The sequence below is a fragment of the Moschus berezovskii genome, chromosome 1 (genome assembly GCF_049115385.1).
Source record: "Moschus berezovskii isolate FMDL1 chromosome 1, NW_MosBer_1.0, whole genome shotgun sequence".
Classification (NCBI taxonomy): Eukaryota; Metazoa; Chordata; class Mammalia; order Artiodactyla; family Moschidae; genus Moschus; species Moschus berezovskii.
Genome location: NC_142460.1, coordinates 29,085,289 through 29,109,974, shown reverse-complemented (window position 1 = coordinate 29,109,974; position 24,686 = coordinate 29,085,289). Strand labels below are relative to the sequence as shown.

General features: G+C 43.5%; 2 protein-coding genes across 13 annotated transcripts in view; one reads left to right on the top strand and one right to left on the bottom strand.

Moving 5' to 3' along the window:
• Positions 1 to 711: 711 nt before the first annotated feature.
• On the bottom strand, positions 712 to 10,901 carry ATP5PF (ATP synthase peripheral stalk subunit F6). 4 transcript variants are annotated; one of them, XM_088836028.1, is made up of 5 exons: positions 10,761 to 10,901; positions 10,244 to 10,486; positions 5,173 to 5,343; positions 1,863 to 1,987; positions 712 to 895 (listed from the first exon to the last, which is right to left on the bottom strand). In XM_088836028.1, exons 3-5 carry the CDS (start codon positions 5,334 to 5,336, stop codon positions 858 to 860), a joined length of 327 nt encoding a protein of 108 aa, XP_088692154.1. In that variant the 5' UTR covers positions 5,337 to 5,343; positions 10,244 to 10,486; positions 10,761 to 10,901; the 3' UTR covers positions 712 to 857. The 4 variants fall into 4 exon arrangements, with proteins under 4 accessions (XP_088692154.1, XP_088692158.1, XP_088692156.1 ...); XM_088836032.1 differs by having other exon boundaries at positions 10,244 to 10,285; positions 10,761 to 10,779; XM_088836030.1 differs by lacking the exons at positions 10,244 to 10,486; positions 10,761 to 10,901 and adding exons at positions 6,877 to 7,014; positions 10,108 to 10,173.
• Positions 10,218 to 24,686, top strand: part of GABPA (GA binding protein transcription factor subunit alpha) — a 40,056-nt gene continuing 25,587 nt past the window's right edge. Inside the window, exons 1-4 of one of the 9 annotated variants that reach the window (XM_055421795.2) lie at positions 10,714 to 10,852; positions 11,687 to 11,826; positions 19,465 to 19,567; positions 23,360 to 23,504. In XM_055421795.2, the coding sequence (XP_055277770.1) occupies positions 19,491 to 19,567; positions 23,360 to 23,504 (222 nt within the window). In that variant the 5' untranslated portion in view covers positions 10,714 to 10,852; positions 11,687 to 11,826; positions 19,465 to 19,490. The other 8 variants (XM_055421788.2, XM_055421779.2, XM_055421761.2 and 5 more) reach the window with 8 other exon arrangements.

Here is a 24,686-nt window from a genome sequence, read left to right as displayed (position 1 = left end):
TGTCTACTTACTGAAATTTTGACGCACCTGCTCTGTCACTTATCTGGCACATCTGCTTGATATTCCATCCACTGGGCAAACACCACCATACAGCTTAATCTATTTTCAAGGAAATTCCTTTGTAGAACCCTCCTCTCCTCCGCCCCCAGCTTTCCCTGATCTAGCCGCATAGCCTTGCAATAGACACGGTAACCATTACACTGTAAGGGGAGAGGAGGGAGGTGAGTTGCTGGGATAATAAAAACATTTAACACATGAGGAGATGGAAGTTAAAGCATAAAAGTAAGTCCCTGGACGTATTCACAGTCACACCCGAGTTCCCTGAAAAAGCTATGATCAGTGATTTCCGAACTGTTTCTTCATATTCTGGGAGCAGGTGCGACATCCTCCACTGAGAATACTCCTTCCTTCAGTCAGGGTGGCTCCTCTCCAGCAGTAAGCCTCCAAAATAAACAGGACACCTCACGAGTTCGGGGCAAATGGTACTTGGTTAATCCAAAGTCTCCATCTGCTTTCATATAACCAAACAGGAGAATCTAAAAGAATTGGGGGACTTCCCTGGTGGTCCAGTGGCTAAGACTCGAAGCTCTCAATGCAGGGAGCCCGAGAACAGTCCCTGGCAGGGAACTAGCAACTAAGATCCGGGACAGCAAATAAAATCAATCAATCAAAAAAAAAAAACACAACAACAGAATTCAATACACTCAACTGTACACCTAACATCACCAAATAATTTTATTTGAAATCAGAATTAAAAGAACATTTGACAGCTGTGAAATGTATGTTTATTCTGTTACTTCTGGCCAGCTGTACAACTTATCTAGGACAAATTGCCAGATCAATTTTACATTAATTCTTCAGGACTGTGGTTTCTCGACAACTTCGAACTTGGGGTCTAAAAAGAGGAAAGAAAGGTTCAAACCTAGCCATATTGCAATAAAGCATATTTTCTAAAAAACTTTAATATTTATCTCATCCATCTTCCAGTTTTTTACAGAAACATCTACATGTAAATATAACTTAAGATTTATTTAGGACTTACAATGAACCAGGCTCTATGAATTTACATATATTACGTCATTTAAATACAGCTAAGATGACAGTATCATCTTACCCAACTGTCAGATGAGAAACAGGGACCCGTTAACTATCCAGTCGCATAGCCCACAATGATACCGTCAGCATTTGATTTTAGGTTCGCACCATTTAACCTCCATGCTGTATGACCCCACCGTCCTAACACACTCACCATTTAACCTCCATGCTATATGACCGCACTGTCCTAACACACTCACCATTTAACCTCCATGCTGTATGACCCACTGTCCTAATACACTCACCATTTAACGTCCATGCTGTATGACCCACTGTCCTAACACACTCACCATTTAACCTCCATGCTGTATGACCCCACTGTCCTAACACACTCACCATTTAACGTCCATGCTGTAGGACCCCACTGTCCTAACACACTCACCATTTAACGTCCATGCTGTATGACCCCACTGTCCTAACACACTCACCATTTAACCTCCATGCTGTATGACCCACTGTCCTAACACACTCACCATTTAATCTCCATGCTGTATGACCCACTGTCCTAACACACTCACCATTTAACCTCCATGCTGTATGACCCACTGTCCTAACACACTCACACCTTCAGTTCCGTCACTCAGTCACACCTGGCTCTTTGCACCCAATGGACTACAGCGTGCCACGCTTCCCTATCCATCACCAATTCCCCGAGCTTGCTCAAACTACAGCCACGTGTAATTGTCATTTAATCCTCCAAACAACCCATGTAAGTACTCTCCCCTTAAAATGATGTCCCACAGTCAATCTGTGATTACAAGAGTTACCTTCAAATGTGAAGTTAGGGAACGCATTCATGTCTGCTTTACCATACATCTGCTTAAGCTTAAAAAGCTCCCGGTCGAGGTCTTGCTGATACTCTGGGCCAGCATCAACAGGTCCTCCAGATGTCCTGTTGTGTACACAACCAAATGTATTTTAAGCATTAGTTTACAGAAACAAAATTAAGTTTCACAGGTCTTCTAAGCGTAGGGAAGAGCAGACTTTTCTGAAAGGTAGCAAGTATTTCAATTTGAATGTAACCTCAAACAATTTTAAATATGATGAGGGCTCACACAAATAAGGCAACTTCAAACAAAACATTCAAGATCTGTCAGTATCAGTATCTGATACTTTAAATATAAAGTCAGAATCTCTCAGTGTCTGAGCAGCAATAAGGTGTAACAGCTAAGTCTACGGGCTTAGGGTGAATAACTGAGTGTTTGTCAGTTCTACAATCTAGTTACTGTGTGAACTAGAGCAAGGCACGAAGCACTCTAGTTTCTACACCAACAACTCAAAAGTCTTACCGGATGGTGCTGAGAGAATTAAGAGATTGTGTACATGTACCACTCATGGACCAGTGCCTGGCACACTGTGAACACGCAGTTACCTACTATCACTGTGCTTTAAATCAACCGCCACTGAATGGTTTAAGTCTCTATAACAGCGGCCTATCAAAGAAGCAAACTACTTCCTATTCTCGGAGGTTTTACCATTAAAAAAAAAAAAAAACATTTATAAACACTTATACTGTGAGGCAGTCAGGGGATAACCTTCAAAGACACAGTTTAAAAAAAAGCTACTGGAGGTGAGGGGTCACTTCTGCTAAGCTAAACAGGGAGACTTCATTTTAAAAAGGTGGCATCTGTGACAAACCATGCATTTGGGTCAGATTGTAATTTGAGACATTCTAAGACTCAAAAGCAAAGATGAGAAGGTGGGAAAGCATTGGCTGTATGTGGGGAATGCTAAGCAGCCTAGATGGAAAAGCCAGCAGGACCCAGATCACAGGAGGCCCAGCATGTAAAGCGTGGGAGTCTATATTTTGTTTGCTAAGCAATAAAATAACAAAATTAAAGAGTTGTGTTTTGTAAAGATAAACATAGCATCATGGACCAGCTGGGCTTTCCTGGTGGCTCAGATGGTAAAGAGTCTGCTGTCAATGCGGGAGACCTGGGTTTGATCCCTGGGTTGGGAAGATCCCCTGGAAAAGGGATACCCACTAAAGTATTCCTGCCTGGAGAATCCCCATGGACAGATAAGCCTGGCAGGCTATATAGTCCATGGGGTCAAAGAGTTGGACACAACTGAGCGATTTTCACTTCATGGACCAGCAAGGGGCCAATTAGACCTAATTAACTATTTGCACAAATTCTTGTTTGTCATAATGTTACTGCCCACTTATCAATGAACAATAAAAAAAATTGTAAGTGAAAATTCCATCAAGGCTAGTATTTTCACCTATGCTTATGATAAAAGCATAGGATCTTATTTGTTATGTCCACAAAAAAATACTGAGCCAGCTCTAATTTAAGAACTTGTTAATGATGTTTCTTGTCATGGACTCAGTTTTCTTCTATATCAGCATGTGCAACAGAAACTTTCTATGATAACAGAATGCTCTGTGTCTGTGCTGTCTAACACGGTAACCACTAGCCATATCTGGTATTGAGCACCAGAAATGTGACTAAAAGGCAAATGAAGAAATTAATTTTTATTTATACTCAATTTGAATAGTCACATATGAATAACAACCACAGAAATATATAGCACAGTTCTAGATAGAGCCTTCAGCCAGATATTTTGATGATTGGTGATCACTGTCCAGTTCTTGTTTCCACAAGTTTTTGGAAACATTACTCTTCCATGCCACCTTTCAAAATGTACCAACTAGAAAGGAAGATTCCTTCCAAGAAGTTCTCCAAACACTACCTTATCACGTAACTTATTTTACCTTCTATTTACTTGCTAACAAACTATCTAGCCTCTTAGACTTGAAGAATATTATGGAAATGCCAAGTGGCTTCTTTCTTTGTAGCCCATCACTGTCAAGTGTGGGTTCCCTGGTGGCTCAGACGGTAAAGCGTCTGCCTGCAGTGCAGGAGACCCGGGTTCGATCCCTGGGTTGGGAAGATCCCCTGGAGAAGGAAATGGCAACCCACTCCAGTACTCTTGCCTGGAAAATTCCATGGACTGAGGCGCCTGGTGGGCTATAGTCCATGGGGTCGCAGAGTCGGACACAACTGAACGACTTCACTTCACTCTCAACAGTCCAGTGCTCTGCGTATGGTAGACAACTAACTAAAATCCAACCCTGAACTGATCTATATCACTTTCCCAAAGATTTGGGGGTTAAATTTGATGATGGCTGAGGTCATCAACCACCTGCAAAACTGTGTGGTTCTGTAATTAGGTTTTCTCTGGACTCGTTTATGCCATTTCAGAGTCTTCTGTCTTGTGATAGTCCCAGAAATATATTAACTATGGAAGTAACGTTAAAGAAAAAATGCTATGCTTATACATTTCTCCCCAAATCAATTTAGTGATCCCAAGATCACTAATTTAGTGATCACTAAATTGAGAGTTAGAATATTCTGAGTATATTTTCCCCATAATTAGTTTTATGACCTTAGGAAAATCATTGTCTAAGGGGCTTAATTTTCTCAAATATGGTTTCTAAATGATTTCCAAGATCCTGGTATGGATCTTGTATGAATTGTATGGATCTTGTATGGTACACTTGTATGAATTGACTCCAGTTTATAATAAATAACATTACAGTGGGGATATATCTAAAATGGCATTGGATTTAATGCAATTCTCCCTGGGAATTCATGAGATAAAATCTGGGACTTAAAAAAAATATCAAGGTCCTCATCTTATTCTTTTGGAGCAGATCAGTCCTGGGTGTTCACTGGAAGGACTGATGCTAAAGCTGAAACTCCAATACTTTGGCCACCTCATGCGAAGAGTTGACTCACTGGAAAAGACTCTGATGCTGGGAAGGATTGGGGCAGGAGGAGAAGGGGACAACAGAGAATGAGATGGCTGGATGGCATCACCGATTCGATGGAAGTGAGTTTGAGTGAACTCCGGGAGTTGGTGATGGACAGGGAGGCCTGGCGTGCTGTGATTCATCGGGTCGCAATGACTCAGACACGACTGAGCGACTGAACTGAATGAACCTGTACCACAGGGATCAGCTCACTGAAGGTCTTAGACACTTTCAAACGCCAAGAACATTTTTTACCATCTCAAAACTTCCACACTTTGAATATGCATATCTACACCAAGGTCGATGATCTGCCCACTTACTGTCGCTTAGTTCTATATTCTCTAATCTTGTCCACGAAGAGTTTCTGCACAGGATCAAGCTCCTTATTAAACGCCACTGCTGTAACACCAATGTTCCTCCTCAAAGAGACTGAGATTGCAGACCGAACGACAGAGGACAATCTGAAGAGTCTCTGAAGAATCATGGTGATCCTGTTATTGGAAACAAGAACCAGCATGTGACGATACTCTAAAATAGATATAATTGTAAAACCCCTGTAAAAGTGTTATAGTGGGCATCTAATTCTACTAAGTGCTACAGAACTTAAATCATACCAGAACTCAGTGAATACTAAGAACAGTCACCTGACCAAAGATCCCTTTCCCTCTCTACCCCTCACTGCAAGTGTTCTGCTTCTCAAGCAAAAGGCCCTGGGATCTAGCAGCAGTTCAGAATCACTCAGGCCTGCATGCGCCTCCACTAGGTCAGATGCAGAAAGAAAGCACAAAATCTGGGATGGGGTGTTTCTTCGCCACGAACTTTTTAGTCTTGAGCATCCACCCTCATTAGAGAGAGAGTAATACTGGCTCCCAAATTAGCCTACCAGGTTCCCCTGACTCCCTCAAAAAGCGATATGAGCAGGGAGCCTGGAGACAGCTGCCTCAGCCTCAGTTTGCATTTCACAGGCCCACAGGATGAGAAACTGCTCCTCCCTGTACAGCTGCAGGATTCCAGGCATTCACAAATATTGTAAAGACCAGATCTGAGTCCAAAAGAACCAGCAAGAAAAAACAGCATGGGAGTCCAAAAAAAAAAACACAAGGGACTACACCAAGAGATGGAAAATCAATCAATACAACCTTATCAGTGAAAGAGAATTTGTAAAGAAGCCTGAATTTTAAGGACTTAAAGACCCCTAAGTTCTTAGACTTCCTGAAGCTAAAATACATGATTTTTTAACTAAAAAATTATAGTATACAAATTACAGGATGATCTCAGTTGAGAACTCATTTGTGTCCTGAAAAGATCAAATGTAAAAGTATCAATTATATGCAAACAGGAATTCCAAAAGAAAAAGAATAAGGAGATCATAGAAAAATTAGAAGAAATTGCCCCAGATTAATAAAGACTGATTAAACAGAAAGGGCTGACCAAGCCATGTTGGAATGATAGAGAGTCACACTTCGATATAGCCCGGTAAAACTTCTCAACCTTAAAGTGAAACCCCAACATGCTAATATGATTTTCCAGGCTCCCCAAATGACCTAAATAAGCACTGTCACACCGAACTATTAAATAATAAATAATACTACTGCTCAAAGTGCGGTCTGAGAACTGCTGGTAGTGCCGTCTTACTGCTCCACTGTAATATCAAAATTGGGAATAACCATTTAGAAACTTTTACAGAAATCTGACAAATTCGTACCTGCTGAATTCAATAGTGACAGAGCCATGCGTGTTCCATTTTGTGATTTGTGCAAGTGAGTGGCCCTGAGAAAGGTACCCAGACACACATCTCTGAGCATGCCTGTTTCCCCACCCCAGCCCAGGCCACGCTAATCCTGGCTGAGCTCAAAGCCCGCTCTGGCTCTCCGAGTTTCCTTTGCAGCTTTGTTTGGAGAAGGGACAAGTTCTGCTAGGATTCTGCTGCTATTAGGGTGGAACAACTTCTAACCATCTGGCTGGAAAACACTTCCAGAGCTGAGGCCCCCAGGGGAAGGCTCTTTCGGCTTGGGGTGACCTACTTGATGCCACTGTGGGACTGCCGGGTTGTAGGGATGTTTTGTGGAAGCTCCAGGAAGAATGGGTGGTCCCCTCAGGCCCGCGGGCTCTCCTGTGCTGAGGCACCTCCTGCTGGTCTGCTCTCCAGTTCTGACCTGGGCCTTGGGAGAAGCAGAGGACCTAGCTGATATGCCGTCTCTTCCATTCCAGTTGTACTAACTATGAGCTCAGTCTGCAGGAGCCCATGGTGCCTGCCAAGCTGGGAACCCAGTCAGAAAAGGACCAGAGAAGTAAGCAAGTAAGAACCACAGGCTAGGCTCTGCCAGGGTGGGGTCCAGCCCTTCACTCACTGGCGTCCCCCGAGACTGCCATGGGGCTGAGCTCAGGCAGTCAGAGCCTAGCAAGGCCCTTTCTGAACTGAGTTGGCCCGGTCTAAGTGGGGGCTGGGAGATTGTTCTTAGGATGACCTGAGCAAGAAGGAGACAAGGGTGCTCTGGGAGAAGGATGTGCTACGAGCCAGCACCTGAGATCTCTGACAGGGCAGACTAAAGTGTCTGTGTTTCAGGCCGGGTGCAAACAAACTGAAAGCCCTCCCCTCTGGGCATGGAGAGGTGCTGCTCCTCATGGCTTCGTGTTACACTGTCTCAGGCACAGGGCAAAGGTGGCAGTCCTGTGCTGAGGAGCTGGGGTGGTGGGAGTCCACATCTTGGCAGAGCCCATGCTCCCTGAGAGTAAGCATGGCTGAGAAAGAAAAAAGGACTAGTGAGTCTGCTGTTGTTCTTACTGAAAGACACCAGCTGCTTGAAGATGCCTGGAGAAGAGGAATGTCCTTTACCCAGTGGCATGGCCCTACTGTGGTCTCCTGGTTAGAGGTAAAGCTGGGCAAAGGGACTCCAAGTCTACTCGGGTCTGGTGGGAAGGATGCTGGGAAAGGACAGGGACTCCTTAGGGACAGGGTGGTATTTCTAAAATGCTCCCAGCATGTCTCTCCCTTGCCAAGAGCACAGTGGCATATCTAGCACTCAGCCAACACACGCTTTCCCCAGTCATACACATCTGTTACTTTGGAGGACATAATGAATGTTATATTCTGATGTCTCTCAGGTGGCTAAGTCTGGGAAGTAATCATCACTAAGCCATAAGACTTTCAAGGCTCAGTGATGGCATGGCAACCCACTCCAGTATTCTTGCCTGAAGAATCCCATGGACAGAGGAGCCTACAGGCTACAGTCCACAGAGTCACAAAGAGTCAGGGAAAAGACTGAGCAACTAACACCCAAGTGCTACTTAATACATTTCTCACTTTACACATACTGAAACTGTGGCTTAGAGGTTAAGTACCCGATCCCAGGTTACACAACAGAATCTCACAGGACACAAATACTTTTTTAAAATTGTAGAACTCAGTGTACACTTTCCCTTTTGGCAACATAAACACAAACAGCACTCCCCAATTGGGTCACCCTAACATCTGTTCAGACTTAGATATTCTGCTAAGTACTTCCATACATATTCTATCCAGGTAGACTTACAGCAATCCTGTTAAGAAACAGAGCAAAGTATTCTTATGCTTCCTATACAGATAGTAAGATACTGTGCAAGACAGTTTATTAAATTACTCATATTGCCTGTTAATCTAACAGAGGATCATGTTACTCCTACTCCAACATGGGTAAAAATCCACTTTCACTTTTTCTATCATCTACCTATTAAGTTCAGTTCAGTTCAGTTGCTCAGTCGTGTTTGACTCTTTGCGACCCCATGAATCACAGCACGCCAGGCCTCCCTTTCCATCACCAACTCCCGGAGTTCACTCAAACTCATGTCCATCGAGTCGGTGATGCCATTCAGCCACATCATTCTCTGTCGTCCCCTTCTCCTCCCACCCCCAATACTTCCCAGCATCAGTCTTTTCCAGTGAGTCTATTAATGATCCCTAAATCACACCTAATTGTGCGTGGTCTTCTTCCTGAATTCCAAACCTACAAATCAACACCTCTCATCCCTTCATAAGTCTTATCCTGCTCTCCAACTCATCTAAAAAATGAACACATAATCTATCAAAACTTGTTCCTTTTCCTGTTTCATTTTTTCCCCCAACGATTGAATATCTATTCAGAAATACACGTCATTACATATATAGGTATATAAAGTATCAACTATGATTAAGTCCCCTATTCAAGTACTTGATCGCCAAAGAATTGATGCTTTTGAACTGTGGTGTTGGAGAAGACTCTTGAGAGTCCCTTGGACTGCAAGGAGATCCAACCAGTCCATTCTAAAGGAGATCAATCCTGGGTGTTCATTGGAAGGACTGATGCTAAAGCTGAAACTCCAATCCTTTGGCCACCTCATGAAACGAGTTGACTCACTGGAAAAGACTGATGCTGGGAGGGATTGGGGGCGAGAGGAGAAGGGGACGACAGGAGAAGGGGACAACAGAGAATGAGGTGGCTGGATGGCATCACCGACTCTGTGGACATGAGTTTGAGTGAACTCCGGGAGTTGGTGATGGACAGGGAGGCCTGGTGTGCTGTGATTCATGGGGTCGCAGACAGTCGGACACGACTGACCGACTGAACTGAACTGATGCGAGGCCACGCATGCCAGCTGACAATAACTGGACATACTCAAAGAAACTGGGGAAGCCAACAGCTAGAGAAGGACACAGCATAAGAAGAGGCCCTGTGCTGAGAGGGAGCATGGCTCTCCCGTTTACAGTGAGGACTGGCCAGTCCAAGGTTAGTGCTTTCCTCCAAGAAACCGTGATGTAAAACAAAAGCTGCTTAACCAAGTTTCAGCACTACCAACATTTTTAGGTGGCGTCCCAACTTTTAAGATGACTATTGTCTTCTTCTCTCACGTTCTACTCTAAAATGGTTCAGAACCACCTCCCACGCGTCCGGGATGTGCAGGCCTGGCCGCAGACCGGCCCCGCGGACATGACCTTGGGCTGCCCCAGACGGGTTGCAAGTGCACGAAGCGCCGGCCTCCCTGCCGCCCGCGCCACCCTGAGAGCCAGGCTGGCCCTCAGGGCGGGATCTTCTGGCTACTTATTGAGTCTACAGCAAACTTCAAGGCCGAAAGGCGCCGAGGTCGAAAATGACTCCGGGCCAGGCCGTGAAGGCGCCCCGGGATATAAGGTTGCTCTCTTTTCCAGAGTCCCAGAGGGAAAAGGGCATCCCAGGCCTCATGAATGAACCCAGAACCCAAGTCCCAAGAGGCCACGTTAGTCCAGTCACCCTCCCAGTCACCTTGCACTCAACGCCCAGCCGCCAGCCACCGCCGCCGCCGCCGCCCCGTTCTACTTCCGGCCCTGGCTCCGCCCCCACACGCCTACCCGCCATCGCAATGCATTATGGGCCGCCGTTTCAGACGGTCGACACTCACCGGACAGGAAGCGTCTCGGAGACACTCTGCGACCGGACTGCTCTAGGTGAGACAGAAGGCAAACAGGAGGAGGAAGTGGAGGGTAAGTGCTTCCGGGTCCTCTAGTGACGCCTCCGCCATCTTTCCTTCGCCCAACTTGACCCGCTGTTTTTCCCTCTAGGAAACCGTGTGATGTACGCATGCGCCCTTGGACTGGCCTGTGCCCTAGTTCAGTCCCCGCGGCCCCGAGTCAGCGTCCTATTCCTTGGTTGACCGGGGAGAGAGGGGGGTTGTTTAGGTATACGGTTGTGGAAAGTGACAGTGTTAAACAAAGCGAACTGGGGCGTTGCTGCTCCCTTGTGCCTCGTGAGCCTCCGTTGCCTCAGGCATCCGTTTCGCGCAACCTGCTGGGAGTTGTAGTCCCGGACCCGGGGGTGCCTGGGAGGCGGGAGGGGGGGGGTTGGAGTTTCTCTGCGCCGTTTTCGCGGGAAGGGCCCAGGGGCCTCCCACTTCGAGTCGCGGGAGCTGCGGGTCTTACCGGGAAAGACGCTGCACGTGGAGCCCGCGCCGCTGCGCTTCTCAGCCGGCTCTGGAGCGCGGGCGGGGGCGACGGGGCCGAATCCGGAGCGGGTGAGTGCGGCCGCCGGGGAGGAAGGCAGCGCGGGCCCGCGCGGGCCGGCTCCGTTCCGGGGCCTTCTGCCGCCCCGCGGCCCCCCCGCGGCCGCCTCTGTGTTTTGTTTCCGCTGGTCCCCGGCGCTGCGACTCCCATTTCCGTTCGTGGAGACTTGAGGGAGCCGGGCGGGGAGGGGCGGGGGAGGCGGTGCGGGGAGGGGCGGGGGGCGCGCGGCGCGGGGTCCGCGAGGCCGCGCGCCCCGCTGCTCCTGCCGCCTCGCCGCCCCGGTGCCGCTGCTCGGCTGTCCGCCGTGCGCCGCCGCCGCGGTCGGGCCCTGATCCCGACGCCCCTGGGATCTCACTGGACGCTGCTGCAGCGACCTTCTTGCCAGCTCGGCGATGCTCTCTCCATTCGCGTCCAGTGGTCTTTCTAGAACTGTCGTAACAGTTGCGTTAAAGCCATCTGCTTAATGTCTGTGGAGTCCATTGGGTTTCCTTTAAAAACGAGGAAGTGAAACAAGGAGAAAACGATGGGTTAGTGTAGCTTGTCAGCTTTTTAAGTTTGTTTTTGCAGGCTGGAAGATAAGACAACAACGTCTTTGTGTTTAGGAATCCCAGTTTGATTAGGTTAACGGCCGGGAGGACCACGCCTAATGTTGCATTGCAAGAGATTAGTGATTTAGAAAGACTCGCCGTAGTTCTTAGTCGTGGGGGCAGCAAAGGTTTAGAAGGGTCCACGTAAGCGAAGAACTGGGCAGTGGTAATGTTCCTAAGTATTGTATTGTCTTAATGTCAAAAGAAACTGGGTCAACTAGTTCGAAACTGGAGGTAATAATAAGTTCTCTCTCTTAGAATTTGATCCAAGCTTTCCAGACTTATTTTCAGACAAATTCTGACGCTAGGTGGACTTATGTCAGTTCTCCCTGGATTGCGTCTACAGGAGCAGTGACATGAGGCGTGTATCATCTTAAAATAAGAATCTAAATAATAAGGTAGGTGTTTAATGGAGGAGCATGTGGAGGCTGAACAGTCAATTAAAACTGTTGACTTTAATCTCCCTCTTATTTATAAAACTTCAAGTCTAGAGGAAAATTCAAAAATTATGCAGTGAAATTGTACAAGGAACACCCTCACTCCCAGAATCACCAAGTTTGCCACACTTTCTCCACACTTGCTTTCTCTCCACATGTATACACACAGATGTCTGTGTTTTACTTTTTCTGAGCTATTGACTTTTATCTTTAAAAAACAAAAATGTCTTTTTTCTCAGAATATTTAACAGTATTTTTTAACTTGAGGAAAACTCCCAGATTACACTTGTATTTATCTTTTATTTACTTATTATCCTTCACTATGAAAAATTATCCTAAACTCTGTAAACTTATCAGTTTACAGAATGCTTCAATAGAGAATAATCCTCAAGTTCATCTGTGGCTGTAAAAGACAGTGGTAAATATAACTGTATTTTAAAGAATATTAGCCTTTCCTGGAATTTTTAGTTCAATATAAATTTGTATTCGTTTTGTGAAGTGTTCTGAACGCAGGTTAGATTTAATCCAGGAAAAACCAGTGTCAGGGGACATTTTCCTGTGTGGAAAGTCTCCAAGTAATGCTGTCTTCTCCATTTTCTTAAGTATTGACATAGAATCCTGGACAATTGGCTCCAGGAGAAGAGCTAAGACCCACTTAAGCAGTGACAGCAAAGATTTGGACAGCTTGCCAAATGTCTCCATTGCTTCTTTAGGCTAAATTTAGAGAATTGAGAAAGAAGATCAATTCAGAACTTAAGTAACACAGTGTTTTCCAAAAGTGTATTGGATTCTTTTAGAGACTGATCTCTGACTTTTTTGAAAGATCACAGTGTAAATTTCTTTTAACAACTCTGTCTCAGTGCTTCTGTCAAGAGGAGTGCCAAGTATCCCTGTCGATCACAGCCCTTAGGGCCATTTCTCTGGTAGTTACAGAAAACTGGATTCATCTTTTGGTGGGCGTGAAACAAAAGACACAAGACACAAGAGACCAAGCCAGAGAGCAGGAGCAGAAAATATTTATTACTTAGAGCAAGAACGCTGGGGGATCTCTCCCAAAGCAGCAAAATTGGGAAAAGTCTTCAGCTAAGGGTACATGCATATTCATGAAGGAGCTTGAAGAGGAGAGTTCAAGATAGTATTGGGGCAGAGGTTGACAGCATCCAAGCTTTAGTTGATTGAAGTCACAAAGGTCAGAAAAGGTCAATATCATCATCCTTTGGGTTATAGTTGATCTAGTGGTTGGGCTCTAGAGGAGGGTTTAAATTCTGCAGAGCAGCTCAGGAAAGTGCTTCAGGCTAATCTTTACCATGGAAACAGAACCTGGAGTTTTTATACTGATTTACTATCTTTGCTATTGTTATTCCTTAAGAGCTTTATTACTGAGATCTATTCAAGGGTAAGCATTGTGGTTAGGCTTAGATTTCAAAATGGCTTCTTGTCGAAAGCCATGCCTGATTGTTCTTTTCTGGGGACCTCCTACCCTATCTGCTTACCGTGCTTTCTTTTTTTGTTTTGTTTGTTTTAATTGTTTATTTGAATTTTATTGGTCATGCTGCATGACCTGTGGGATATTAGTCCCCTGACTAGGGATCGAAACCGTTCACCCTACATTGGAAGCACGGAACTTTAATCACTGGACCACCAGGGAAATTCCTCAAGTTCTATTTTTCTGAAGTCCCTAGAAAATTCACTTGTTTTAAAAGCTGGTTATGGAAATGGGAGTGGACTTGTTCGTGGGCCCTGAAAAATAAAACATAAATGACCCTTTTAAATGCTGTCCTGTTATGAGCCTTAGTCCGTTTCTCCCTTTTTTCTGTATGGATTTTATGCTTTGTGTGTGTGTGTGTTCATTATCCTCTTGTTTCTGACTGTTACTAAAGTTCCGTAGTGCGTGCTGCTTTCACATTTTCTAGTGTCTGCAGTACTCTCTTATCACGGGTTCCTGTATTGGCTCCAGCTTTCAGCTGCCTCCAGCAAAGCTACGCTTAACATATTATTATCAATCACTGTAAGAATGTCTCTGGAATGCTTATCTAAGGGCGAGATCGCTGGGTCATTGGTATAATCACTTTATTTGAGCAAGTGCTGCTAGCTGTTTCTCCAGAGTAGTCAGTCCTGTCTGTCTCCCATCAGCAGAGGCAGGACCCCTGTGCTCCCTGGTCCCTGGTGCTCTTTTCAGTAGTCAACATTCTGATCTCTGCCACACACACACAATAAGGTGAATAGCTTGAACGTGAGCATATCCTCATGTCCATAGCCATTTTGGTTTCCCTTCTCTACCTACTTTTCTAGTTTGTCCTGACTTTTAGGGGATTATTATCAACTTGCAGGAGTTTACTATTCCAGTTTTTATTTCCTTATCATATATGGATATTGGGAATGTCTTTTTCTATACTATATCCTGTCTGTTGAACATAAATCTTAACTTTTATGTAATGAAATTATCATTTTTTTTCCCTTATGATATATGTTTTTGGAATTTTAAGAAATGAATTCTTTTCTTCAGTTCAGTTGCTCAGTTGTGTCCGATTCTTTGCGACCCCATGGATCACAGCACGCCAGGCCTCCCTGTCCATCACCAACTCCCCAAGTTCACTCAAACTCATGTCCATCGAGTCGGTGATGCCATCCAGCCATCTCATTCTCTGTCGTCCCCTTCTCTTCAGACCACAAAAAAATTCCACCACTTTTTTCTGTTAGTTTTATAGTTTTACCTTTCACGTTTAAGTCATCTAGATTTCTGGAGTCAATTATGTGGTGTGAAATGGTTCTTATCAGTCAGTTCAGTCACTCAGTTATGACTCTCTGCGGCCTCATGGACTGCAGCACGCCAGGCTTCCCTGTCCATTACCAACTCCTGGAGCTTACTCAAACTAATGTCCATCGAGTCAGTGATGGCATCCAACCATCTTGTCCTCTGTCTTCTCCTCCTGCCTTCAGTCTTTCCCAGCATCAGGGTCTTTTCCAGTAAGTCGGCTTTTCACATCAGGTGGCCAAAGGATTGGAGCTTCAGCATCAGTCCTTCCAATGAATATTCAGGACTGATTTCCTTTAGGATTGACTGGTTTGATCTTGCAGTCCAAGGGATTCTCAAGAGTCTTCTCCAACACCACAGTTGAAAAGCATCAGTTCTTTGGCACTCAGCTTTCTTTTTAGTCCAGCTCTCACATCCATACAAGACTACTGGAAAAACCATAGCTTTGAGAGACAGACCTTTGTTGACAAAATAATGTCTCTGCTTTTTAATATGCTGTCTAGGTTGTCATATCTTTTCTTCCAAGGAGCAAGCGTCTTTTAATTTCATGACTGGAGTCACCACCTGTAGTGATTTTGGAGTCCAAGAAAATAAAGTTTGTCACTGTTTCTGTTGTTTCCCCATCTATTTGCCATGAAGTGATGGGACTGGATGCCATAATGTTTGTTTTTTGAACGTTGAATTTTAAGCCAGCTTTTTCACTCTCCTCTTTCACTTTCATCAAGAGGCTTTTTAGTTCCTCTTCACTTTCTGCCATAAGAGTGGTGTCATCTGTGTATTTGAGGTTATTGATATTTCTCCCGGCAATCTTGATTCCAGCTTGTGCCTCACCCAGCCCGGAACTTTGCATGATGTACTCTGCATATAAGTTAGATAAGCAGGGTGACAATATACAGCCTTGACGTACGCCTTTCCCGATTTGGAACCAGTCTGTTGTTCCATGTCCAGTTCTGACTGTTGCTTTCTGACCTGCATACAGGTTTCTCAGGAGGCAGGTAAGTGGTCTGGTATTCCAGTCTCTAAGAATTTTCCACAGTTGTGATCTACATAGTCAAGGGCTTTAGCGTAATCAATAAAGCAGAAGTAGGTCTTTTTCTGGAATTCTCTTGCTTTTTCTGTGATCCAGCGGATGTTGGCAATTTGGATCCCTGGATATTCCCAACCCAGGGATTGAATCCAGGTCTCCCGCATTGCAGGCAGATTCTTGACGAGCTGAACCGCGAGGGAAGCCCAAGAATACAGGAGTGGGTAGCCTATCCCTTTTCCAGCGGATCTTCCCAACCCAGGAATCAAACCGGAGTCTCCTGCATTGCAGGCTGATTCTTTACCAACTGAGTATCTGGGAAGTCCAAAAATGGCAACTGTTTGAAATACAGGAGCCCCAAAGATCTGCTCATAAGTGAAAGTCGCTCAGTCGTGTCTGACTCTTTGCGACCCCATGGACTATGTAGTCCATGGAGTTCTCCAGGCTAGAATACTGGAGTGGGTAGCTCTTCCCTTCTCCAGGGCATCTTCCCAACCCAGGGATCGAACTCAGGTCTCCTGCATTGCAGGCAGATTCTTTACCAGCTGAACCACCAGGGAAGCCCCTATGGTTCTTACAACATTCACTTATTAAACACATTCTAATACAGTGCCTACAAAAGGAGAGATACTGTTCAAAGTTCTTTGTGTACATCTGTGAACAAATATGCCTTCCCAGGTGAGCTTATGCTGTTCTACAAGGTTGGTCCCTACTGGGTTAGTGCCACCAGTGTTTCTGCTTTAGTGCTCATGTTGAATTCCACAGTTTTAACACATAGTATCAATTAAGATATAGGCTTCAGGAAGAAAGGAAAGACTGACTATGCTTTCCTTTCCTCAGCAAGAAAGGAAGACAAGCCGTTCATTCTTCTGTCATCCCAAACAAAACCTGCTGGGGCCTAGGCATTCTGCTGAATGTGCATGATGTGTATCTGTTCCAGTGGGGAGCCCCATTCTTTTATTATTCTTTCTTGTTATGAGGGAGCTGTGAGAGGAGCCTTTATAATGCGGGAGAAGTCAGATCATTTTTGTACCGGAAAGTTTAGATTCAGATGCCAGAATTTAGATACTAAGTTATCAGAAAACCAGTTCCCCAGCAGTTGGAGATTCTTGGACCTGAGGAGAGTTACAGCCCTTTCTAAAGTGGGAAGGAAGACTTACTAATTTCCTAGAACTACAGTAACAAATTACTACAAACTTAGTGGCTTGAAAACACCAACTTACTATCATACGTTCCTGAAGTCAGAAGTCTGAAATGGGTCATTCTGGGCTAAAATCAAGTGTTGGCAGAGTTGTATTTCTTCTGGAGGCTCTAGGGGAGGATCTGTCTCAGATTTTACAGACTGACTGTCTTCCTTGGATTCTGGCTCTTTTTTTTTTTTTTTCCCCTCCTCAAAGCCAGTCACAGCAAGCCAGTCAAGTCCTCACTTTGAATTTCTCTGGATCTCTTTAGCTTCTTCCTCTCTTAATGATTCTTGTGATTTCACTGGACTCACCTGGATAATCCAGGATAATCTCTGTATTTTAAGGTCAGCTTATTAGTAAACGTCCCAGGAAGCGTAGTGCTAAAGAATCTTGTCTGCCAGTGCCGGAGATGCAGGAGATGTGGGTTCAATCCCTGGGTCAGAAGATCCCCTGAAGGAAGAAATGGCAACCCACTCCAGTATTCCTGCCTGGGAAATACCATGGGCAGAGGAGCCTGGTGGGCTACAGTCCATAGGGTCGCAGAGTTGGACATGACCGAGCACACACGCACTATTAGTAAACTTAATTCCCCTTGGCCGTGTGACTTAACCTTCATCACAGGTTCTGGGTAGTTACCATGCCTTAGGAAGTTGAGATCTCGGAAAGCCACTCCCACTTTCAGAAGCTATGGGAAGTCCCTAGCCCAGGCAAACCAACCTAAGTTCCTGGAGTTCCTTTTGGACAGTTTTGGTTTTTGCAACTTGACAGTGATCCAGCAGAGAAAGAAAGACAATAAATATTAGTATATTAGAGGGTGAGTGCTGTGGGCAAGAAGAAAGATGCAAGAGCACAGGAGGAGGCCAGTGTGGAGAGGGAGTCAGAGCCATGGTGGAGCGAGAATGAGGAGTAGAGGGCGCCGGGCCTCGTGGGCCCTGGGAAGTGGCCCGGGGCTGCTGTCAGTCCCGGGAGCGCTGTGACGTAGCCTCATCGGTGAAATGGTCACGCCTGCTGTAGTATCGATGGAGAACAGACTAAGGCAGCAAGGGCACCGACACGGGGGAACCCTGTCAGAAAGAGGCTGCTGCAGGGTTCTAGGTGAGGGGCGCTGACGGCGCCTGTGCCGGTGTCTGTCTGCAATATCGAGCCCGTCTTTGAGCAAACTGCAAAAGTGTGTGCTTGCGTTGATGGACCTCTAGTGTGACAGTGTGGAGCCCCAGGCAGCTTAGTCTCACTAACCTGAATAGTTTTCATATAAGGGCGGGCTCAAAATAAGGTTCTGTGCGAAGCATTTGAATGCGGTACCCGATACTCAGTAAATAATGGTTATCATTAAGAGGAATGGATATTTGCCAGTTCTTCATTTTGTCAGATCTTCAAAGTGGGAGCATGAACTCCTTTGCAGATATTAAAGTACCAGATTTAGAGGTCCATTCCTTGTACATCAAAGAGGCAAAGGCACTTAAAAGGGCTTTTTTATATCTAGTAGTAAACTTTGAAAAGTCTGCCCTGAACTGAGGGTATATATGGAAGCCAAAGACATGCGTTATTCCTTTAAGAATTCGCCTACCAATGAAGGAGACACAGGTTCAATCCCTGGATGGGGAAGATCCCCTGGAGTATGAAATGGCAACCCACTCCAGTATTTTTGCCTGGAAAATTCCATGGACGGAGGAGCCTGGCAGGCTACAGTCCATAGGGTCTCTAAGAGTCAGACACACCTGACTGACTGAGCAAAGTGAGTCAGTAACAACCTGCAACTTACAGCATTAACACCTTGGAAATGGCCATAAAGGAATGCCAACATATGCAGCTGTTCTATGCATTGCTTAGCATTTTTAAAATTATAATGTTTTAGTATTGGTAGTGCAGATGGTACAAAATGGCACGTAATGTATCAGTGGTATAAAAATCAATGGAAGTTTAATGTAGTAGGTAAAAATTTTACTTGTGAGAATTAAAAACTGCAGTAATAGTTTGATTAAAAGGTATATAACCACATCTGAAAAATAATCATGAAGAATTCTAGTGTGTAATCAGGGCAGTAATTCACATATCTATGATTTTGTTACTTCATTTTGCCATTTGAGAATATTGTACTGACATGTATAAGGTATGTAATTTGTAACGTAAGTCATAGCTTGGGTTAATTTTTAATTTAGCTTACTCTGTCAGTAGTGGTTTACAGTAAACTTGTGGCAGGTGATTATCTTGCTCCCTCACCAGGGATCAAACTCATGCCCCCTGCACTGCAAGCACAGAGCCCTAACCGTTGGGAATGCCCATGCTGATTTTTAAGGTGCGGGTTTAAATCTTTTATTAAGACCGAACTGCTGTAACACAGTCGACATGCCTTTCACTTGATTTTGAAGTAATCTTAATTAATTTGTTGACTGAGACGAGGGTCAAAAATATCCCAGTAAATCCAAGGGAATGATATTGATGTCATGTCAGACTGGTAAACACCATTGAAACAAAAACTGGTTTATAAATACTGCTTGTGGATTTTCTTTCATATGTGAAGATTGCTTCCTCCTCTTCTGCTTACCCTTAGGTTTTATTTGAATTTGGTCTTTACTTCTTGTGTGTAACGTGTCTGCTTATGCATTTCAGAATGTCTTAAAATTTAACTCTTGTAGGGCTGAGCTTTTGAAATACTTCAGCCATGACGAAAAGAGAAGCAGAGGAGCTGATAGAAATTGAGATTGATGGAACAGAGAAACCAGAGTGCACAGAAGAAAGGTTGGTATTTTTTTAATGTACTACTTTTTATATTATCAACATGCCTATTAAAGAATAGCCAGGTTCTTTGAGGACCTTTTCTTTTTCTTCCCAATTGACCTCAGCATTTTGAGGGATAATGTATTGCCTTTTTCCTTTGACCTAATGGCTTTGTAGCTGGGAGGAAAAGATAGTTTTAAACTAAAGATGGTAGTAAGCATAGCTAATAATGGTCAAGCAATTGATTGTGGTGGTTTCTACCCTTCGGGCACTGTTGGATTCTTTTTTTATTTCAGTACGAGTTTAATTCACAGCCCGAACTAGTTCAACAAACAGTAACTATCAGGAGTGCATCAATAAATGAGACTCTATTCCGCCCTGGTGGGGACTCCCTTATATTTGAAGAAACAGCTGTATGAACCATCATCAGTCAGGCGGTTAGTCAGTTCAGTCACTCAGTTGTGTCCAGTTCTTGGCGACCCCATGGACTATAGCACGCCAGGCTTCCCTGTCCATCACCAACTCCCAGAGCTTGCTCAAACTCATGTCCATCGAGTCAGTGATGCCATCCAACCATCTCGTCCTCTGTCGTCCCCTTCTCCTCCCGCCTTCAATCCTTCCCAGCATCAGGGTCTTTTCTAGTGAGTCAGGTCTTTGCATCAGGTGGCCAGAGTATTGGAGCTTCAGCTTCAGCATCAGTCCTTCCAATGAATTATCAGGACTGATTTCCTTTAGGATTGACTGGTTTGCTCTCCTTGCAGTCCTTGGACTGAAAGACTGAAGAGTCTTCTCCAACACCACAGTTCAAAAGCATCAGTTCTTCGGCACTCAGCTTTCTTTATAGTCCAGCTCTCACATCCATACATGACTACTGGAAAAACCACAGCTTTGACTAGACGAACCTTTGTTGGCAAAGTAATGTCTCTGCTTTTTAATATGCTGTCTAGATTGATCATGAGCCATGTTAGTACTAAGCATATAGAGAAGTAAAAAGTGTTAGTTTTTGGAGTAGTAACAGAATACTGCTTACTCCATTAAGGAAGGTGGGCAGTGGTAATGAGTTCAGGATCCAAGGAGGGAATATGAGTGAAAAGAGGGATCTGGGAGCCAGGAAGGACAAGGAAGGTAATGACTGATGGTCCTAGTTTACTCTGGAAAGCAGGAGCTGAGATAATGTACTGAAAGGCAGAGGGGCTGAAGAGTGGCACAAAACTTGGGTAGAGTAACTGAGGTTTAGAAGAACTCCAGTGGGAATAGACAGATTCAGGCCTGAAATTGTTTAAAAATTGTTATTTTATTGTGGTAAGAACATTTGACACAATATCTGCCGTCAGTAAATTTTTAAGTGTACCATACAGTATTGTCAGCTGTAGGCACAATGTTGTGCAATAGGTCTTTCGCAACTTTTTTGTTTTGCATAACTGAGATTCTGTGCCAGTTAATTAGCAACTCTTCTGCCCTGAGGCCATGATTACTCATGAAGCCACGGTTACTCAGGCCACCTCATCTGCTCAGGCAAGATGTTTTGCTCTAGCTCAAAATACAAACCTCGTTTTAGTGTCCCCCACCCTGTCCTCTCCCATCGTGCCCTGGCATGGAAACATTTTCCTGGCCAAAAAAGTCTAAAATACCTTGACATGACTGCACAAGAGACATTAAGTTTTGAATGGAGCTTTTCAGCATGTTTGATTATGCTATTTTCTCCAGCAGAAGAAACAATAGGCTACTTGCCTTTTTCATTTTCATATACATACATATATATGTGAGTATGTACAGACATACATTTACTTATTTATGTAGCATGTTACTCCAAAACTTAGAAGCTTAAAACACCCAACAGTTAGTCCTGCACAGAGTTTCTCAGAGTCAGGAGCCTCTCATCAATCAGTTAGCTGCTTGGTTCTGGCTCAGAGACTCAAGAGCTTGCAGTTAAGCTGTCTGTCTGGGCTACAGTCATCTGAAGAGTTGGCTGAGGGTAGCATATCTGTTACTAAAATCACTCATAAGACTGGTGACAGGACCATTCCCTTCCTTAGCACTTGGGCTTCTGTGTAGGGCTGCTCACCACATGGCGGCTGGCTTTCTCTAAAGCAAATGGTCCGAGGGAGCATTCGCCACAGTGTCTTTTTAAATAAGCTAATCTAAGAAGCAGTACTTGTATCACTCTGCCTCAATCCTTTGGTCACACAGTCCAGCCTTGGTACAGTTTGGGAGGGAACTGTAAAAAGCTGTGAATCTTAGAAGGTGAGGATCATTTGAGCTGTCTTGAAGCCTGACATGAATATATTTATGTTTTTGTACATACACATATATAAATGATCCATAGAGTGTAAAGCTTTTACTGTTCGACTTTGTACAGAAAACCTTTGTTGATGTCTCATGTAAGAGGCTGGCAGCTACTGTGATTGTAGTTACTGTGGACCTGGGGAGTAGCTATGTGAAGCAGGTAGCTGCAGCTATCTAGTTGTAGCAGAGTGCGCTGCAGGAATGTAGGTCCAGTGATGTGAGATCGTCCACATTTTCTCAAGGGAAGCTGATAATCAGATTCTTTTATGTGGATCTCCCAAGGTTTAAATGATGGCAAAAGAATATTAAAAAATGTTTTAAGCATTGAGCTTATGTAAAATGGGTCCTTAAAAATCTGTTAAAGTGACATCTGACTCTTGTAAAGAGTATTTACAAAAAAAAAAACAAACAAACATATAGCCCACTCTGCTATAGCTGAAGAATTTGTAAAAATATTTACATAGCCAAAAGACCCAATTAATTTATCTTAACAAATAGTAATGATAATAAAATGTTTATTATTTTAAAATAGTTTTGTTTTTTTTTAGTCATGAGTGGTCTTTTTTATAAATTTTAAGTTTTAGGAATTCAGGCTACATATATTCACTGAATATCATGTATTTATTGAATTATACTTGGAATTTATGTGAAAATATAACAACAAATTTTTAAGTACACTTTTTGCCAACTGTGAGATTTAAACCATATTTAAATTAAACATGTGAAACTTGATTGTAGATTTACCAATTCATCAAATACTTAACTGGTGTCTACTTTCCATTTGGCCTCAAGTAAGGATTCACAAAAGATAGGTAGAATTACTTACCAAAGATTTTACTCTTAAGGAACTTATGGTTTCTTTTAGAACGTAGAATATGAAGTAAAAATCCACAAGAGCACGTAGAGAGTTTTAAAGGAAGAATATAACTTTTTAAGATGAATCTAGACTGCTTATAACCAGTAGTTTTCAGATTAGATTAGAGGAAAATATTTTATATGGGAAATATTTATATAGGAAAATATTTTATATAGCTTGTATTTTCATGTTTTTTAACTTGTATTATTGTATTGATTTTGGGAAGTAGACATAGCATACAAGTTTTGAGGAGGCTTTTTATATTCCTTTCTGAGGCTAAAATTCTTCAAAATAACTTGGAAATATAAATGCAGACATTTCCCCTTAAATAGTGTAAGCAATATTAGTATGCACTTAAACACACACGTACATATGTGTGCATTTATGTGTGTGTGTGTGTGAGAGATGCGGTCTATTTGTAAAGGTGCCTTAAATTTCGAGCTTGCATTTCTTTGTGTAATGTGATTTGTTATTAAGTTTGGCAACACTAGTTGATGATGAGCCTACCACTCTGAAAGGTGTCTGTGCAGAAGTGAGTTTCAAAGACCAGAAATGTGTTTCGGAATTGAATTTTGTTTTGAACATATTGTTGGGTTGATATCCAGGGTAAGAAGCTAATGGTTAACCACTACGTTCTTTAACATTGGGTCCTCTAACATTGTATTCTTCAGCATTGTAGAACAGACCTACACTCCAGCTGAATGTGTAAGTCAGGCCATAGACATCAATGAGCCAATAGGCAATTTAAAGAAACTACTAGAACCAAGACTGCAGTGTTCTTTGGATGCTCACGAAATTTGCCTGCAAGATATCCAGGTATTATGTTTTTCTATTTTGAGATGTGTATTTCAGCATTTATGTCTGCATTAGAAATGGCTTTGTTGTTACTCTTGGCCTTTTCTAACTATAGCCTTTATCTCCCCTTTCTCTCCATTTAACCTATATTTTTATAAAATGTAAGCTTTTAGAAATAGAGTTCTTTCAGAAACATTTCTTCCACTTAGAATTATTTTTAAAAGATTGAGAAATGACTCAGACTTTCGTTTTTCACCTGGACAGATGTAAAATGAGAAGTTTAAATACGGTTTAATTATTTTTTTGGGCTCCAAAATCATTGCGGATGCTGATTGCAGCCATGAAATTAAAAGACGCTTACTCCTTGGAAGGAAAGTTATGACCAACCTAGATAGCATATTAAAAAGCAGAGACATTACTTTGCCAACAAAGGTCCGTCTAGTCAAGGCTATGGTTTTTCCCGTGGTTATGTATGGATATTGAGAGTTGGACTGTGAAGAAAACTGATCGCCGAAGAACTGATGCTTTTGAACTGTGGTGCTGGAGAAGACTCTTGAGAGTCCCTTGGACTGCAAGGAGATCCAACCAGTCCATTCTAAAGGAGATCGATCCTGGGTGTTCATTGAAAGGACTGATGCTGAAGCTGAAACTCCAGTACTTTGGCCACCTCATGTGAAGAGTTGACTCACTGGAAAAGACTCTGATGCTGGGAAGGATTGGGGGCGGGAGGAGAAGGGGATGACAGAATGAGATGGCTGGATGGCATCACCGACTCAATGGACATGAGGTTGAGTGAACTCTGGGAGTTGGTGATGGACAGGGAGGCCTGGCGTGCTATGATTCATGGGGTCGCAAAAAGTTGGACACGACTGAGCGACTGAACTGAACTGAATCAGAGCTTAAACGTAGTGAGAAGCACATTGACCTTGAAAGTTGAAGAACTGTGCCCTCACATCCTGTTTCTAACTAACTTTTAACTTATTTGTACATCCGTTTCCTCCTCTTTTAGATTTTTGACCAAATGATTTTATATTCCCTTCCATCTTTGTTTGCTCCAGCAGTAAATTTTGGATAAAAATTTAAATACCATTGTATGTATGTTTCTTGGAGATTGTTGCAATAGGAGTTTACCTGTGGAAATATAATAATAATAAATTTGCAGCCTATTTATAGTCATGTTTTATGGTATTCTTTCAAGAAAGG